The 18,070-nt window shown below is 32.3% G+C and overlaps 1 protein-coding gene across 1 annotated transcript in view; it reads left to right on the forward strand.

The window, feature by feature from the left end:
* LOC145256495 (isoleucine--tRNA ligase, cytoplasmic-like) overlaps positions 1 to 17,404 on the forward strand; it is a 146,629-nt gene extending 129,225 nt beyond the window's left edge. Inside the window, exons 28-31 of the mRNA XM_080115445.1 lie at positions 2,149 to 2,322; positions 7,071 to 7,313; positions 12,461 to 12,760; positions 16,922 to 17,404. Of these exons, the coding sequence (XP_079971571.1) occupies positions 2,149 to 2,322; positions 7,071 to 7,313; positions 12,461 to 12,760; positions 16,922 to 17,068 (864 nt within the window). The 3' untranslated portion in view covers positions 17,069 to 17,404. The remainder of the gene's footprint in view (positions 1 to 2,148; positions 2,323 to 7,070; positions 7,314 to 12,460; positions 12,761 to 16,921) is intronic.
* The last annotated feature ends 666 nt before the right edge of the window (positions 17,405 to 18,070 follow it).

The following is an 18,070-nucleotide window of genomic DNA, read 5'->3' on the forward strand; positions in this document are numbered from 1 at the left end:
CATCTTCGTCATTTTCGTCTTCATCCTCATCTTCGTCATTTTCGTCTTCATCCTCATCTTCGTCATTTTCGTCTTCATCCTCATCTTCGTCATTTTCGTCTTCATTCTCATCTTCGTCATTTTCGTCTTCATCCTCATCTTCGTCATTTTCGTCTTCATCCTCATCTTCGTCATTTTCGTCTTCTTCATCCTCATCTTCGTCATTTTCGTCTTCTTCATCCTCATCTTCGTCATTTTCGTCTTCTTCATCCTCATCTTCGTCATTTTCGTCTTCTTCATCCTCATCTTCGTCATTTTCGTCTTCTTCATCCTCATCTTCGTCATTTTCGTCTTCTTCATCCTCATCTTCGTCATTTTCGTCTTCTTCATCCTCATCTTCGTCATTTTCGTCTTCTTCATCCTCATCTTCGTCATTTTCGTCTTCTTCATCCTCATCTTCGTCATTTTCGTCTTCTTCATCCTCATCTTCGTCATTTTCGTCTTCTTCATCCTCATCTTCGTCATTTTCGTCTTCTTCATCCTCATCTTCGTCATTTTCGTCTTCTTCATCCTCATCTTCATCATTTTCGTCTTCTTCATCCTCATCTTCATCATTTTCGTCTTCTTCATCCTCATCTTCATCATTTTCGTCTTCTTCATCCTCATCTTCATCATTTTCGTCTTCTTCATCCTCATCTTCATCATTTTCGTCTTCTTCATCCTCATCTTCATCATTTTCGTCTTCTTCATCCTCATCTTCATCATTTTCGTCTTCTTCATCCTCATCTTCATCATTTTCGTCTTCTTCATCCTCATCTTCATCATTTTCGTCGTCTTCATCCTCATCTTCATCATTTTCGTCGTCTTCATCCTCATCTTCATCATTTTCGTCGTCTTCATCCTCATCTTCATCATTTTCGTCGTCTTCATCCTCATCTTCATCATTTTCGTCGTCTTCATCCTCATCTTCATCATTTTCGTCGTCTTCATCCTCATCTTCATCATTTTCGTCGTCTTCATCCTCATCTTCATCATTTTCGTCGTCTTCATCCTCATCTTCATCATTTTCGTCGTCTTCATCCTCATCTTCATCATTTTCGTCGTCTTCATCCTCATCTTCATCATTTTCGTCGTCTTCATCCTCATCTTCATCATTTTCGTCTTCATCCTCATCTTCATCATTTTCGTCTTCATCCTCATCTTCATCATTTTCGTCTTCATCCTCATCTTCATCATTTTCGTCTTCATCCTCATCTTCATCATTTTCGTCTTCTTCATCCTCATCTTCATCATTTTCGTCTTCTTCATCCTCATCTTCATCATTTTCGTCTTCTTCATCCTCATCTTCATCATTTTCGTCTTCATCCTCATCTTCATCATTTTCGTCTTCATCCTCATCTTCATCATTTTCGTCTTCATCCTCATCTTCATCATTTTCGTCTTCTTCATCCTCATCTTCATCATTTTCGTCTTCTTCATCCTCATCTTCATCATTTTCGTCTTCTTCATCCTCATCTTCAGCTTCATCATGATGACTTTTGCATAACGTTAAAAACAATATTCCAGAATCTGTAGTCCTAATGATTCTAAAGATAATTATTTTAGAAAATTTGGAAGAAAGTTTTTGAACATATTATTAAATCACTGAAAATATGTATTGTTGAAACATTCGGGGATGATTAGTACTCACAAACGTAAAATTGTAAACGTTTGTAGGAGGACAGGATGGTCTGTTTATGTAAATTAATGAATTGAATAGTAGGGTGATTTGAAAAGCAACGGTCGCATAATTATGACGAGAATATACCGTTATATATTAGTGAAGGAATACAGATTTATTTACATAAATTATTATTTAGTTGGTATCTCCCATATTTTAAATCTATTTTGTATCACATCCAACCCTCTCGAGGACACTCTTGCCGGTTGCTATGGAAACGAGAAGACAACGTTTTTGTTTTTACAATTGGATTAAATAAACAAAATTTTGTTTACTGTTATTCTTATTCGATGACATCGTATATTAGTTTATCGTTTCAATTGATCTTTTTTTTTTCATGTGACAATCTGAGCATTTAAAACAAACAAAAAAAAGAAAACCCAAGGGTTTTCCGATCCTGTTTTTCAAATATATTCCCATTTTTTTTTATCTGTCTCGTGTTCTTTCAGGCTCATTTGGTGCCGTCAAATCCTATCACCATTTTCTACAAAGCAAGTCCGAATTTGGCTGACATCATCGACAAATTTTCAGATTTTATTTACACAACCATCAAACAGCCATTGTTGCCTGATTCGTCCAAATCCTACCAGAAATCTGACATTATCATCGAAGAATCTATGAAGGTCAGTAAGCACAACAAAATTTCTGTGCTTATTCAACCCATTTAAAAAAAACGTTGCGGAAAAATCTTTATTATTTACATATGTGTACAGAATAAAGATGTCATATTCCAAAAATCACAAATTACAAACTTAAGTATTTCTTTTAATATAGAAAATCATTATTTTACGATTTTTAGCTATTTTTAATAGGAAATTGTAGCCATTACAAGGGTTATTTTAATCTTGATAGTTTGAATTATTTCCCCTTATTTATAAAATATGTTCAATCAAGCTATCCTGTTTACTCATAAAATTTGATTTTCTTAATTAAAAAAAATCTACTTGATCAATTAATATGATTTTTGGAATATGACATCGTCACTCCATAATGGGTATTTACATCATAGAGTTTTAAAGATTTTTCTGTATTTTTGTTTTGAAAATAGGTTTGTGCTTGTTCAAAATTATAATAATGAAACTCGAAAAATTGAATTTCATCTAAAAGCAATCATATTCCAACTTGCACTATAAAAGCAAAATTGTAAATTTTTAATATTGAATTTCAAGCGAGCCAATCGTAGCTACTCAATTGTCTAGCAAAAATAAAATGTTTGGCTAAAAAAAATAGTAGAGATTTTTAAAGGGAGGTAAGTAGCGTGTAACTATGGCCAATTATTTTAGTAAATTGTGCTTTAACACAAATATGTAATACTTGCCTTGTTTTTAGCATAACTGAGTTACTTCCCTTGTAATTATCACATTTTCCCAAAGAAATATGGCGAGTTTTTTATGATAAAGATCAAAATCTCGTTTTTTTTTTTTTTTTTTTTAAATAATGCAGTAATATTTAAGTACTTCTGCCAATAATTAAGTAAATATTATCGCTTTTTGTTGAAATTGACACAAAAAGTCAATAGATATCATTATTTATTTATTTTTTTAATCAATTTTTTGTTTTCCAAATTTAGCTATTATAATATTGTTGTGCCTGTAGGACATGTACTTTCACAATCCACTGATCTGCCATTATTATTTTTTAAATCTAACTGAAACAAGGGAAGCAACTCCTAGTTTGGAATTTAAATGAAGCGAGAATCAATCAAAATAAAAATAAAATATGAAATAACAAAGTAAACAATTTTTTAGGTAATTATTGAATTTTTTGTTTATCAAAATGACTGAAATTTTTTATTATATCAAAATAACTGTTTGAATTGTCTTATTTATTTTAAATTTATGTTCAAGTAAAGTTCTTTAATTAAATTAAGGATATTTTCGAGTGGGCTGTGGCAGTGAGACAGGCTGCAATTATCTCCTGATTGCATGTAATTACCAACTCTCCTCTTTGTTATTTAATTAAAATTTGCAATTTCTTCAAAAACTATTTTCATTAATAATTTTCTACTTTATCGTTTTTCCTAATTTTTGGATATGTTACTAATTTCGACATGGCAATTAAGTAGATACCATTGGTTTTAGTTGAAATTAAAATTTTTGAGTTTCATTATTATTCCAAACAAGTGTTCAAAACCTATCAGCTTGTTTGACCTACTGTCAGTGTTCTTTTTTTTTTTTTTTAAATAAAACTTAGTCCTCCCCCAAGTCAATGAATATTACTATTTATTTTTTTGGTAGTTGTCCCCTTATTTAAAAAAAAAAAAAATCTGTATGATGCACATATCTATAACAGAAAGAAATTATTGTATTTCAAAGATCATGTTAATTTATCAAGTAGTTTTATTTTTATAAATAAAATAATCTTTAAGCGATTAATAAGAATCCATAGGCATTACAACGTAAATCTTGCAAATTTAAATTCTGTTGAGTTATTGCCTTTTTTCACTTGAGACTGCTTTCAAGGTGCTGTCATGAGATGGTAGTTCCCTGGTTTAACCATAAAACTAGTTGGTCAATTTACTCGATTATAGGAATACGATATTTTAGAGTTCTATCAGATACATTCATCGTACAGACTTTTTTCTTTTTTTTTTTTTTTTTTCAAGGGAATTCTCGATAAGCACCTTTGTTTTTGTATCAGTCTTTGTGAAGTTATACTAAAGCAGAATACAGTTATGACGTTTCTGAATTTTTCTGAATTTTTGAGATGAGGATTGATTATTTATATTATTATTCATCAGACTACTGTTCTCATCTTGAGTGTGATTTTTCACGTTTCGGTCGATATAACCTCCGACCTTCTTCAGGTGTATTTTGTAAAACTCAGGAATGTTTCTGTCGAACTCGGGATTTTAGACAGAATTTCGAACGAAATCCTTTATTTACTTTACAAGGGTAGCATGCGCTTGTTCCGTCAACCATGACTGGATAGAGGTCCTAAGTAATTCGCAAATGTATATTTTTTTTCGGTCCTCCACACTGAGGATTGAACCTTCAATTTTCAGGAGAATAGTTTCCACGTTTTTCTGTGTTAATTCTTTGTTTTAAGTCGGACGTGCAAACAGAAATGACTTTCCTTCATAGAACAATGTTTGTGAATTTGAGATTAGAATCGATTATTCGTATTACTTGAATTCTTCGGACTACTGTTGTCATCTCCAGTTTTATTTTCACAACATTTCAATCGAAGTAACCTCCAACCTTCTTCAGATGTATCTTGCCGAACTCTGAAATCTTTCTGTCAAATTCAGGAATCAGCACAGAATTTCAAATGGAACCCTTTATTTAATCCAAAAAGGTAGCATGTTCTCATTCCATTGGCCGTAACTAAGTAGAAGCCCTAAGCAATTTGCAATTAGTATTTTCAGTATCCATTGCGTTCAGAATTGAACCTTCAACCTCCAGAAGTGTGTAATTTATACCTAGATTTTACAAAGTATTTTATCCACTATGCCATGGGTTCTTGTGGACCATTCTAATATGAATTTTAAGTATCTTGAACCTTAGTGTGGGCCACACTCCAAATTATGAATTACTTAGGACTTCTATCCAGTTATGGCTGATAGAACGAGAACATGCTGCTCCTGATAAGTTTTAAACAATTTAATTTTATTGTTAATTCAAACTCAATAAATATTTATCATTTTAATTTTATATTGCTGGGACTAAAGATAAGTTTTAAACAATTTAATTTTATTGTTGATTTAAAATCGATAAAGGGTTCCATGCAGATTCGAGTTTGACAAGACACACTTGAAGGTCGACTGAAACGTTGTGAAAATAAAATGAAACTAACAATGAAAGCGGTAGTTTCTGAAGTATCCAAATAAAAAGATATGTTTCTTTATTTTTATTTGTTTATTTTAGTATTGAATTTACAGTTTTAAAAATGATTACAGATTCAAGTTAAATATCTCAGGGTTTGTACAATTTTGAAAAGTTCTTGAATTTTGACTTTTGTCTTGAAAACGTTTTATTTCTATTATTACCTTGAAAAATCCTTGAAAAGCTTTAAAAATTATGTCCAATAAAAATATGAAAAATATCCTGAAAAGACCTTGAAAATGGTATTCTTTATATCCAGTAAAAATTTGAGTTGCAATATTTTAAATAAAATAAAAATAAATGCTATTAAATTATTTTTTAAGTATTAATTAGATATTTTTTAAATATTGAATATAAAATCAAAATACATTGTTCTGAAATTGCAAAAACGTTTTCCATATAACATCTGGTAGTTTTCTGATAAAGGGACATAACTCTTTCCACAATATACGAAATTGAAAAGTAAAATGAACACAGCATAGACCAATCTACAACGGAGAAAATAATATTTAATTGTGCTTGGTTGGCCAAATATAAGTTGGCCAGGGAATGTACACAGACATTGTTTTGTATGTAAATGAAAATGATTTTTCCTGTTGTCAATTAAGTGTTTTTTGGTTTGTTATATCATTATTTATATATCAAAATTTAATATAGAAATTCACTGTTTTTTAAAGCATAGTTGATATATGGAATACAAAATTCAAGCTTTAACAGTTTTAAAACCAAAACTGTTGCAGACATTTTTTTTTTAATAAATAAAAATAATTATTAAAGCACATTCAATATTTCAAGTTATGATAAATTCTTCATCAGGAAAATCCATGTGTTTTTATTTTTATTTATTTTTTTTTACGTTGCATGGTGGTGATAATTCTTGGGACGTCTTCAGATGTTGTTGAAGTCTCGAATGTTCAGACTATAATGAACATGCCCCAAGGATTATCACCACCATGTGATGTAAAAAAAAAAAAAAAATAAATAAATAAAACTCTTGGATATTCCTGATAAAGAATTTATTATAATTCGAAAATTGAATTTGTTTTAATAAATAAATATATTAATTAAAAATGTCTGCACTAGTTTTGGTCTTAAAACCATTAAAGTTTGAATTTTGTATTTCAAACTTTGTTTGAAAAACTTTAATTTTATCTGGAGAAGACCTTGAAAAAGCTTGAAAATCTGTACGAACCCTTTATCTTATTTGAACCATTGAATATTGCCTCAATTTCTGATATAACTCCTCAGTTGGGAGAGGGTGGAATGACTACTACATCAGTCATCCGCATCTCAATTTGCATTAATCTTTGTTTCCTCATTTTCTTTTTTTTTTTCTTGTTTTTTTCTTTTTTTTTTTCTCTTTTTTTTCTCTTTTTTTTCTCTTTTTTTTCTCTTTTTTTTCTTTTTTTTTCTTTTTTTTTCTTTTTTTCTTTTTTTTTCTTTTTTTCTTTTTTTTTCTTTTTTTCTTTTTTTTTCTTTTTTTCTTTTTTTTTCTTTTTCTTTTTTTTTCTTTTTCTTTTTTTTTTTTCTTTTTTTTTTTTTTGTAGATAAAGTCGGACGATTTAAAAATGACTATTATCAAGCGCCACGAGGAGTGTGAGAATATTCCCAGTGACTTGCCTACAGCCGCCCCGGTGCAAAATGGAATTGTCCCCACGTGCAAGTTTGTAAACCTGGAATTATGTGGCGTGACCACAAATGAGAGCCGCCGCCGTGGATCTCGAGGCACTCTACTCTTGGAGAATCCGAGCGGTTGTTACCCCGTCAAGTACAAGGAACTTGTAAAACAGGTTAGGATTAAAAATCCTGAATAATTTCTGTGCCTCTTCGTGTATGAATTATATTTTTATAAGTGAATATTAATTACCTACAAACAATAGCGCTTCATACTTACGCCATCATTAATGTAGGAAGTGATAATTACTGCCAGTTGAAGGATTCGAATTCAGGCACACAAAATAACCTTTGACTCTGCAGTCCAGTATTCAGCACCCAGACTACTAAGAGTTATTGCAGGAAGAGAAAGAGAATTATTTTCTTTATATATCAGATTAACTTGGGTGTTTGGAGGTTTTGTGTTGAGCAAAAAAAAAAAAAAAAAGTGGTTGAAGGCAGGCAGGTTTGAACCCGTACCACGAAGGATGAAAAGAATGTGGAAAAAAAAATGTGACGTCTTTACCGTTGCATCCATGGCCAAACCAGAAGTGGTGAAGGTTTAAATTAAGGCTAGTCAATTGAAAAGAGGGGATGACTTTTGAAAATATCAGCGAAAAAAGCGACCCCCCCCCCTCCTTGTTGAAAAGTGCTCAGTTGAGGGTGAACGAATTAATGTTTTTAGCCAATTTTTCAATATTTGTCATCCAAAGGGTTGAGCTTCTAAACCATATCAATCTTGTGAAAATCCGTCGCCTCTGTCGAAAGTTTTAGGCAGACATACAAACATACATACATTTAAACAGAGGTGAGATTTATATTGTAGATGTCAGAACAAATGGACAATCGATCAAATTTTTTATAAAAACAAAAATGCTGTTGAAAATGATCTTTTTAGCTTTCTGTATCCATTTGCTCACAATTCTCTTTTCCTTCCTGTGATAATTCTTGATGGCCTGAATGGCGGCATAAACACATTAATTTTTTTTTTCCCTATGGCATGTATAGTTAAAGTATTTTTTCTGGAAAGATCTCTAAATAACCTATAGCAAGTAAGGTTTGAAAATTTTTTTTCTTTTACTCTCATGACTTTCAAAGAACTCTATTCCATTTTCCCACCTTTTTTAATTTTCAATCCAAAGAAAAAAAATAACTATAATTTTTCTAATGGATTTATATGTGTCTCTGATCCAATTGCTTGGTGAATCTATACCGTTCAGTAAAACATATGTAAGATGTACAATTCCAGCAATCTAGATACACACACCTAAAAACACCTGGGCAACGACGCTAGTAAAATATAAATGTTATATGAATTTATTTGTGGTTTTGAAATGTTTACGAATGAGATATATATAAACAAGTAAAAATTAAGTTTATAAGCCAAAGCTTCTGTAAATTTAACGTGAATATTAATGTTTATATAAATACTAGACTACAGTGACCCGTTGGGTCAGTATGTTAACTATGGAATTAATGTATGAGCGTGACACTTTGTTACATGATAAAAGGGCTGTCCCCTTTTCATGTAAGTAAAAAAAAAATAGGGAATTAGTTAAATGTAAATATGAAATAGGATAGTCAAGGATTCGAACTTGCGAAGCTAGATTTGGAATTGAAAATTCCAATCATAAGTTAAAATAAATACAGAATGTTATTGAAATAAGGAATTGCAATTGTTTAGCTTACATATCTGTACATGCAAAAGGAATGCAATAATGAAATTTGTTTCTGTGAAAATTAAAATAAGGAATTTAATCGTCAATTGAAATTGTAAACATATTTTGTAAAAATGTTATTTGAAAAATAGGTTACTGAACTCGGGGGGTCATGTCAAGTTTGGCAACGTGACGCATGTCATCCAACATGCTTTATGAGCACATGTTTAATCATGCGATGATGTAACGAGTTCTCAACATAGGTAGAGTTTTTGATGCAGTCTTAGAGAAGAGGAGAAGAGTCAGGGAGAAAGAGCCAAGAGAGAGAGAGGTCAGAAACGGCTGCTGACGTTAAACCTTGGAAGCGAAAGGTTAGAGAAGAAAAAGCCATGTAAAGAAACTTGAATTCCTCAAGAGAAATGGATGGACCGGTCATGAAATAAAGGACGTCATCATCTTTGTGTATCTGCGTCTTCATGTTGTAATTCAACAGAAAAGGTACTGTCCATTTATATTATAAGAACTTTGTAAAAATCATCTCAAAAATAGGTAAGAAATATATGTGTCATTGGTTATAGAAACACTCCCGTCAAACAGAACTGTATATGCAAAACGAATGTAATAATGAAATTTGTTTCTGTTAAGGAATTTAATCGTCAATTGAAATTGTAAACATATTTTGTAAAAATGTTATTTGGAAAATAGGTTACTGAACTCGGGGGGGTCATGTCAAGTTTGGCAACGTGAGCACATGTTTAATCATGCGATGATGTGACGATTTCTCAATTTAGGAAAGAGTTTGAAGTTAGGGAGAGTTAGATCAGTCAGATCAGGGGAGCAAAGAGGTTCAGACCGATTCTTGGCACCCTCTGGAAGCGAGGAGTGTTTTAGAAATAACCATGTAAAGAAACTTTGAATTCCTCATGCGAAATCATAGACCGGTCATGAATAAAGGACGTCATCATCTTTGTGTATCTGCATCTTCTGTGTTCATCATTACAACTCTCGGTCTATCTATCAAGATATTCACAAATATTAATATGAACTTTGTGTAGTAACATGCACACTGTCTATTATATATATACAGAAGTCTCTCGGTCTATCTGTCAAGATATTCATAAATATCCTCTCATTGAATTGGTTCTCTTGTAGTAACATGTACGCTGTCTATTATATATATACAGAATTGTCTTTCTCTTTATATATACCTGTTTATGTCTCCAATATACCATCTCTTACAACACATGAACACATCTAAGACTCTAATCTATCTTACTAAGACTCTCACAAATATGAACACTAAGTAAGAACTCGCGTAACATACACACAATGGTACCTTCTAAAAATAACACCCGATGCAACAACTTGTGACGTAAAGAAAATAGTTTTTTGTGACATAACAAACATTTCTATGAAAGTATATTAAAATGAAAAAAGAATATAGATAGATTTCTATGAGTCGTTTTGTTTATAATTGTTTATTTTTGAAAAAAAAAAAAAAATACAGCCATTGAATTATAAGTGGTTTGCCATACTTATCGGTAAATTTGCACTGAACAGATACCATAATACTTAAAGTTAAATTCAAATTTTTATATATCTTTTACTTTAAACGCGAAAAAAACAAGTGGGACGCTGAAAATGTACACAGTAAAACAATACGTTTTATTGTCGCGTTGGTTATTTATTTGTAATGCAATTTTTAAAAAAAAACATTTTCTGGGTGATTTATTTATGTTTATAGTGTAGAAGAAAATGTATGAATGTTTTTAAAAAAGGTGTATTAAAAAATGGAGAATTGATTTTTTAAAAAATTGAAGGCAGTGGGTAAATCGCCGTTGTAAAATACTCTTATGGTTGTCAATGGGTTAAAGTAGATTTATTTGCAAGAAAATTGCGTTAAAATAACTTGAACGTAATATGGAAATGAACAATGTAAAAAAAAAAAGCAGAAAGTATTAACGATTGTTAATTTGGATAATTAAAACGCAAAAAAAAAAATTGGGATGCTGAAAATGTACACAGTAAAACTATGTTTTATTGTCACATTGATTATTTAGTATAAAATATATTTTATATATGAAACAGGTCGATGATTATACGTATTTGTAATCACGTTTTGTGTTTGCTTCCCATATCTTGAAGTTTTTTATTCAATAAATTTAAGATATTCGTTTTTCTAAGGACATCTGATTGTTTGAACAAAACTGGTCCAGCGATTTGTGTTTATTTATTTACGCTGTTATGGGTTTGTTTATGTACGCATGTGCAATTGGAACATACAACACCCGTTACAAGGTCATTTGAGTTTTATAATTATATCAATATTTTTTTTTTTTTTATTATTACATTTTCACCCCAAACAAGGCAAATTGCCACTTTGGTGTAGGGGGCTACTATCAGGGGCAACAACTACTGGGGTACTATGTAGGGATTTGGGCAGCAAGATGTTGGTTCACATTACACTTGAACTTCTGCACGTCAGTACTGTTGGGGAAGCAGGGACCTGGAATGGAATTCCAGAGTCTAGCGGTTCTGGGGAAGAAACTATTGGAGTAAAAAGATCTTTTACATCTAGGGATCTCTACTGTGTGGGGGTGGGATTTAGCAGCCTGTCGGGTTTGTCGAGGGTGCTCACGTCGTGGGGGCACAAGTGATTGCAGTTCGTCAGAGCATTCACCACTAAAATACTTGTAGAAAAGGCAGAGGGATGCAACATTTCGTCGATAGGCCAGAGGCTGAAGCTTAGATGCCAGTTCAGGGCCTATCAGGTTTGCGACTCTCTTTTGAACCTTGTCAAGGAGCGAGAGACTAGTAGCAGATGCACCAGCCCAGATGTGACAGCAATACTCCATACATGGGCGAATGGTGGCCTTATAGAGGTACAAGATACTTTCAGGTGTTAGTAGTTGTCTAGCACGGTAGAGAAAGCCCACCTTTCTTGCAGCGGCCCTGGCAATGCCTTCAATGTAATTGTTCCAACTCATGTTTCCTGTGAACGTTAGGCCAAGGAGTTTGAAAGATGTACTCTCAGAGAAAGAGCCGTTGGCCATTGCTATAGGTGGTAAAGAGAGTTTCTTGTAATTATTGGATGAAACTAGTTTAGTCTTGGCGGCATTGAACGCGACCAATCTGACTTCTTCAATAATTCAACCAAAATAGGAAATAGAGCTTGTCATAGAAGAACGCAATTAAAGACTGTAAATTATAATTTACATGAATTTATTGTTTGATAGGCTACTCAAATAAGAAATATTAAGATTTCCTTAATCTGCGATTTTCAAAATCTTAATATTTCTTATTTGAGCATTCTGTTGAACAATAAATTCATGTGTTTTTTATATTTTTTTATACTTTTGTTTTTTGTATTTTATATTTTTATTTTATTATGGTTTTCGTATTTTATAGTTTTCGTATTTTGTAGTTTTTTAAATTTAATTTTTATTTTAAATTTATTAGTTTTATTTATTTTTTGTTTTTGAAACTTTTCCCCCTATAACCATGTCCTACTTTAAAAAAAATAAATTAAGAGCAAAAAATAGCGGATACTACACTTTAATCATTCTGATGACTATCAGGTTATCCAAAAACAATACATTTTGCTTGTTCTTCTCGATTTTTTTTAGATCCAGTCGGTATTTGGCCTGAGGGGTCGGGATATCTCTGTTTATTTGGACCCTACATTGACGGATGAATTGAAACCTCAACATCTCACGGAATTTCTCAATTCTCGAACACTTTACGTTGGTACAAATAAATCGTCGCCTCCTGCAAACTCTGTTGCGAATCGCCCTGTAACTTCACCCATCTGCCATTTTGCTAACGTGGAACTCGTTGACAACAAGCCGGCAAATGGCAAAAAAGGCACCATTCTGCTGGAAAATCCGCAATCCAGTTTCTTCAACCTTAAACAACTGGAATCTCAGGTAAATTTGCACTTTTCCTCATGTAGATTTGAATAGCACTGTGCCCTTTTTGTGGCGTAGGACCTCTAGCGTGTTTGTCTTTCCCTAATGGTTTTGTATCCTGAAGAATTTCAGCCCCTTTAAAGATCACATCGCTCTCCTTTAGAATCTTTAACCAGGCAGAAATTGGGTTATAAAATTGTATGGTAATAATATAAGAACTAACAGCGTTATATTGTTGTCTATATATTTTATAGATGCATTTTTATAAAAAGCATAGTATATGCACTTTGATGACTGTCAGGGTTTGTGATCAAACAATAATTTGCCACATCAACAAAGTTTTATTTATTTTACAGATGATAGTTTGGGTCAGTACGAGGTGGTGTGTGGTTGGTTGGACGATTGCATAAGTGTATTGCTGGATTCTCTCACTTCTCTCTGTATGAATGTCTTTGTTTTGATTTGTTTTTATATTAAAAATTCTGTTGGTTGGAATTACTGTCTATTTTGACATTCTTTTTCTATTGCGTTATGTTTTGTACTTCGTTGCAACAACGGGGCTTATGGAAATTCCACAATTTATTTTTTGTTTGTATACTACAGACACACTTGAAAGTATTTCCATTATATGGATGTTCGGCTTCATTAGATGAGAAATTGTTTGTATTATTTTGATTGAATTAATGTTCTCATCTTGAGTTTTCTCATTAATAATGATCATAAAGTTCATTGCCTGCCATTGGTATAAAGCCTGAATCCTTTTGGAGGTGGTGGTGGTGGGGCGGTTAACAGTCATTCAATTTTGTCAGAAACTTTTGAGTTTACCCTACACTAGACCCGCTCACTAAAATTCCACATTCATCCCCGATTTATCTAAAAAAAAAAAAAAAAAAAAAAAAAAAAAAAATTTATTCACAAAAAAATTAATCGTGGAGATTGGGGACAACATTTACAAACCTTCAAAAAAGAAAGAATTCGGCATTAGCATCTTCTTTCTAGATGAGGGAAGCAGTTTTCCCTTAAAAAGTGCACTTACTACTTTCCTAACCCCCTAACCCAGACACTAATACCAAATATTTATCATTAAAAAAAAAAAAAAAAAAAAAAAAAAATCAACTTAACTTTAAAGCAGTAAAAATAGTACGTAATTTCAGCTGGAGCCTGCAGTGTAACAGTTTATGCACTCATAGAACCTATGGTTCAAGGTTTGAGCCCAAGTACAGTCTAGCTACACTGAGTTGTTGTACTGTGAAACACATGTACATAGATTTCTGTTTTATAAGTAGAATAAATAAATAATAAATATTTGTTTACGTCCCAAAAATATGGGCGATCTTTCTTGATCCCCTAGGAAGAAGACGCTAATATTGAATGCTACCATGGGTGCCCAGCATTGCTCGAGTGTTTGGAGGTGTGTGTTGAGCAAAAAAAAAAAAAAAAGTAGAAAGGCAGGCTGAAACCCGTAACGCGAAGGAGAAAAAGAACGAGGAAAAAAATGTGACGTCTTTGCTGTTACAATCACCACCAAATCGGAAGTAACGTAGGTTTAAATTAAGGCTAGACAATCGAAAAGAAGGGATGACTTTCGAAAATATCGTCGAAAAAAAGCGATCCCCCCCTCCATGTAGAAAAGTGCCCAGTTGAGGGTGAAGAAATTAATGTTTTTAACAAATTTTTCTGTATTCGTCGTCTGAAAGGTCGAGCTTCAAAACGATACTGATCTTGTGAAAATTTGTCACCTTTGTTGAAAGTTTTAGGCAGACATGCAAACATACATACATACATTTATATATTGGTAGCTCAAATTTTCAACCCAAACCGATTAAAAAGCTTACCCTATCTCCGAATACCCTTTATGTAAAATTTCATATGTTTAGACCAGAAATTGTCTGAGTAATTTGGTAGAGACTGTAGAGGTCAATTTTTTTTTTTTAACTTTGACCCCCTATTATGACCCCCTTAAAATTTATTGTCCTGGGCTCAAATCAAGTTGTTAAGTTAGATCCATGTCCAAGGAACCTATATCTAAAATTTCAATTGTTTATACCCAAAATTGGTGGAGGAGTTTGGTAGAGTTCTCAAAGGTCAAATTGTTGAACTTTGACCCCTTAACAGCCAAATTTCTAGCCGAAAATGGATGACAAAGATTTTCTCAAATCTCACTAGCCTGTATATCAAATTTAGAGTCTGTAGACTTAAAATTGACAGTTATTGTGTAGGGAAATGTACACACACACACACACACACTTTCACTTTTATAGATATACTAGCAGTTCTGCCCGGCTTTGCTCGGGCCCTATGTACTAAGGTTATGTGCATATGTATATATTAAAAATTGTGAATATGTAAAATAATGCCTTTCTTTATAATAGTTTTCCTTAACTACCGTAGAGAAAAGACAGACGGAAATTTTCACTTGTATCAGATTGGATGCAATATATAGTAATGATTTAAAAAGTATTAAAAAGAAGACTCATGCGCCACCACCGAGAATCGACACCAACACGTTCAGCTCATGATTTGTTTTGCCTCTGCCGTCAATGACTGGGCTATGGAAACATGTTTACTGCAAGGTTAAAAATTAAAACATTAACTAATAGCTACTATGTCATGCATTCGTAATGCCGGCTTTCGACCTTCACCTGGCAATTTTCATTTTTTTTAATTTTCACACTTTTGCACCGATTTTTCCGGGCTGAAACCCAAATATAAAGTTTTGCATGGATTCAAATACCTTACATATGAAGTTTCATGTCTGTAGACCAAAAACTCTTGGAGGAGTTCGGTAGGCAAAATTTGTTAAACAAAAATATATACGTGTACATAAATATATATGGAACCAATTTTGTGTTTACTATAAACTTTATACACAAATATTATGCAACTATAAATCATGTAGAATATCTGCATGAATATAATTACATGTTATAGTAAACTAAAGATGATCATCCCATTAGAAAACCAAAGCAACTAATAGGGAATTAATTAAAATGAATGTTAAAAAGAATATGTAAATGTATTTTATTTTTAAATAAATAGAAAAGAGGGTTTTTAATATGAATATCAATACACACAAAAGGGAAACGAATTTATAGGAATATAGATAGATTTAAGTACTGTTAAAAATCAACAAAAAAATTTGACATATCTTCTATCTATAAATATAAAAGCGAAAATGTATGTGTGTTTGTGTGTCTGCTAAAAACTTTCGACAAACACAGCAAAAATTCACAAACTTGGTCTCATATGAAAGCCCCACCTTCCGGACGACAAATATCGAAAAATTGGCCCAAAGTGACCATCAGAAGTGCGTCAACTGATTGATTTTCTGCAGGGGGGGGGGGCAAAAAAGTGACATTTTAATGTTAAACATTACATATTTTTAAATCGATTTATAACTGCCCCCAAAAATACGGCCGCCAACTCTTCTACATAAAGTATACACGCGGCCGTTTATTTTGAGTCAACTTGTATTTAAAACCCGCTGAGTCATGTCACGTGATCTTGACATCAGCAAGCTCTAATGGCGGTCTGAATTTACAATTTAAAAATGTTGTTATCGGGGAAAAAAAAATTAATTAAAGCTAAACTATGAACTTCTACCAAAGTTATTACCACATTCAAAATAGTTAGATACGATAGTTAAACGAAGGTAACAAGCCAAACATGTGAAGTAAAAAAAAAAAAAAATATATACTTACAAAAATATTAACGATCAAAGTTTTTTTAAAAAATAAAACCAGCCAGATGCCATTTTCCAGTCTTTAGAGTAAGGCAGACAAAGTGAGAGAGAGACGAAAACAGAGAGAGAGAGAGAGAGAGATGTCTAGACAGAAAACGAGAAAAACGTTAACTTTTTACAACGCATGCGTCAGATGACATCATGACCTCATTTACTTTAAATAGTTGATAAACCGAACAAACTTTATAACTCCGTTTTAGCGCAGGTAGTTAAGGCCTTGGTTTATTATCTAAACGTTTTGTGTTCGAATCGTGAGATGTCTTTTTTTTTTTTCGATTTTTTTTTTTAAATTTAAATATTGAACCCTGTATTATTTAAGCCATTTTTCACGTAACGTTCGTTCGTTTTTCTGTTTTAATCGCTCGTTTGCCTTATATATATATATATATTGAAAGCAAGTCTTCCAATATGTCTAAACTTTGTCTTTTGCTTTTCAGGTAAAAAGCATTTTTGGTTTGAATGGTAAGAAGAAAGTAAAACTCAGTACGACAGCTGACGGCAATTCTCCCGTGAAGGACGTTACGAGTGGGGAGGAGGTGCGCAACCTCCACTCTTCGTCGTTGTACGTATCGCTGCAATCGTGACAACTTCCGAATCTGCTCTTTTCAATGGAGTAGCCGTTCCCAAACAATAGATGACTTACATTTTCCTTTGTGGTGAATGAAAAGTCCGACACTCTAGGGGAGAAAAAAAAATAGTCCCTCTCCCCTGCTTTCTCCATTGTTCGGGAGATGGCTTTCCTGTTGTTGTTGCGCTTGTACTGATACATGCTTCGCTTGTAGTGGACGCACGCCTATTGCTGTGGCGTGTCTGTCCGCTCTCTGCTGCGATGATGATCACTGGCGCTTTGCCTCTTTTCAGTTGATCAGGACTTTTTGTTTGTTTTTTTTTCTTTACAGAAATAAATTTTAATACATCTATGTAGTTTTGTTTCTTTATTTTTTTGAATTAATAATTTATTTTTACATATTGAATTAATTTATTTTTATGCATTGAATTAATTTATTTTTGCATTTGGGGCGGAGTTGTACAACCATCACCCCGTGCGTAATTTGTATACTGATAGGTTTTTTAAATTTTTTCACTGCGTTATTATTGAATGGACACTAATCAGATTATGAAAAAAAATTTGAAAAAAAAAAAATTATTTCGACATGAAAGAGGTGCTCACTTTTTAGTTACGTTTTGGTAAATCTGTCACCCATTTTTTTTTTTTTTTTTTCAAAACACGAAAGTGAATTATGAAACATTTCTCGAGTATGTTAGTGAAATTTATAATAAATAAAAAAAATAAAAAGTTATGAAAAATAAAACCTTTCATATAAACAGATAAATTATTGTAAAGAAACACCCACAAACTCATCTTTCATAAAAACAAATTAAAAAACACCCACAAACTCACTTTTCATCAACCAAAAACTAAGTTAAAAAAAAAATTTGAAACTTCATTTTCATAAAAACAAAAAATTAAAAAAAAAAAATCATGTTCATTCTATTTTTTTTTTTCTTTGAGGAACAAAAATATTTCTGACTTACAAATGCTGGTAGGTTCAAATTATTTTTACTTTCTATGGTTTTGATATTCC

The sequence above is a fragment of the Euprymna scolopes genome, chromosome 32 (genome assembly GCF_053919585.1).
Source record: "Euprymna scolopes isolate OS-2025 chromosome 32, ASM5391958v1, whole genome shotgun sequence".
NCBI lineage: Eukaryota > Metazoa > Mollusca > Cephalopoda > Sepiida > Sepiolidae > Euprymna > Euprymna scolopes.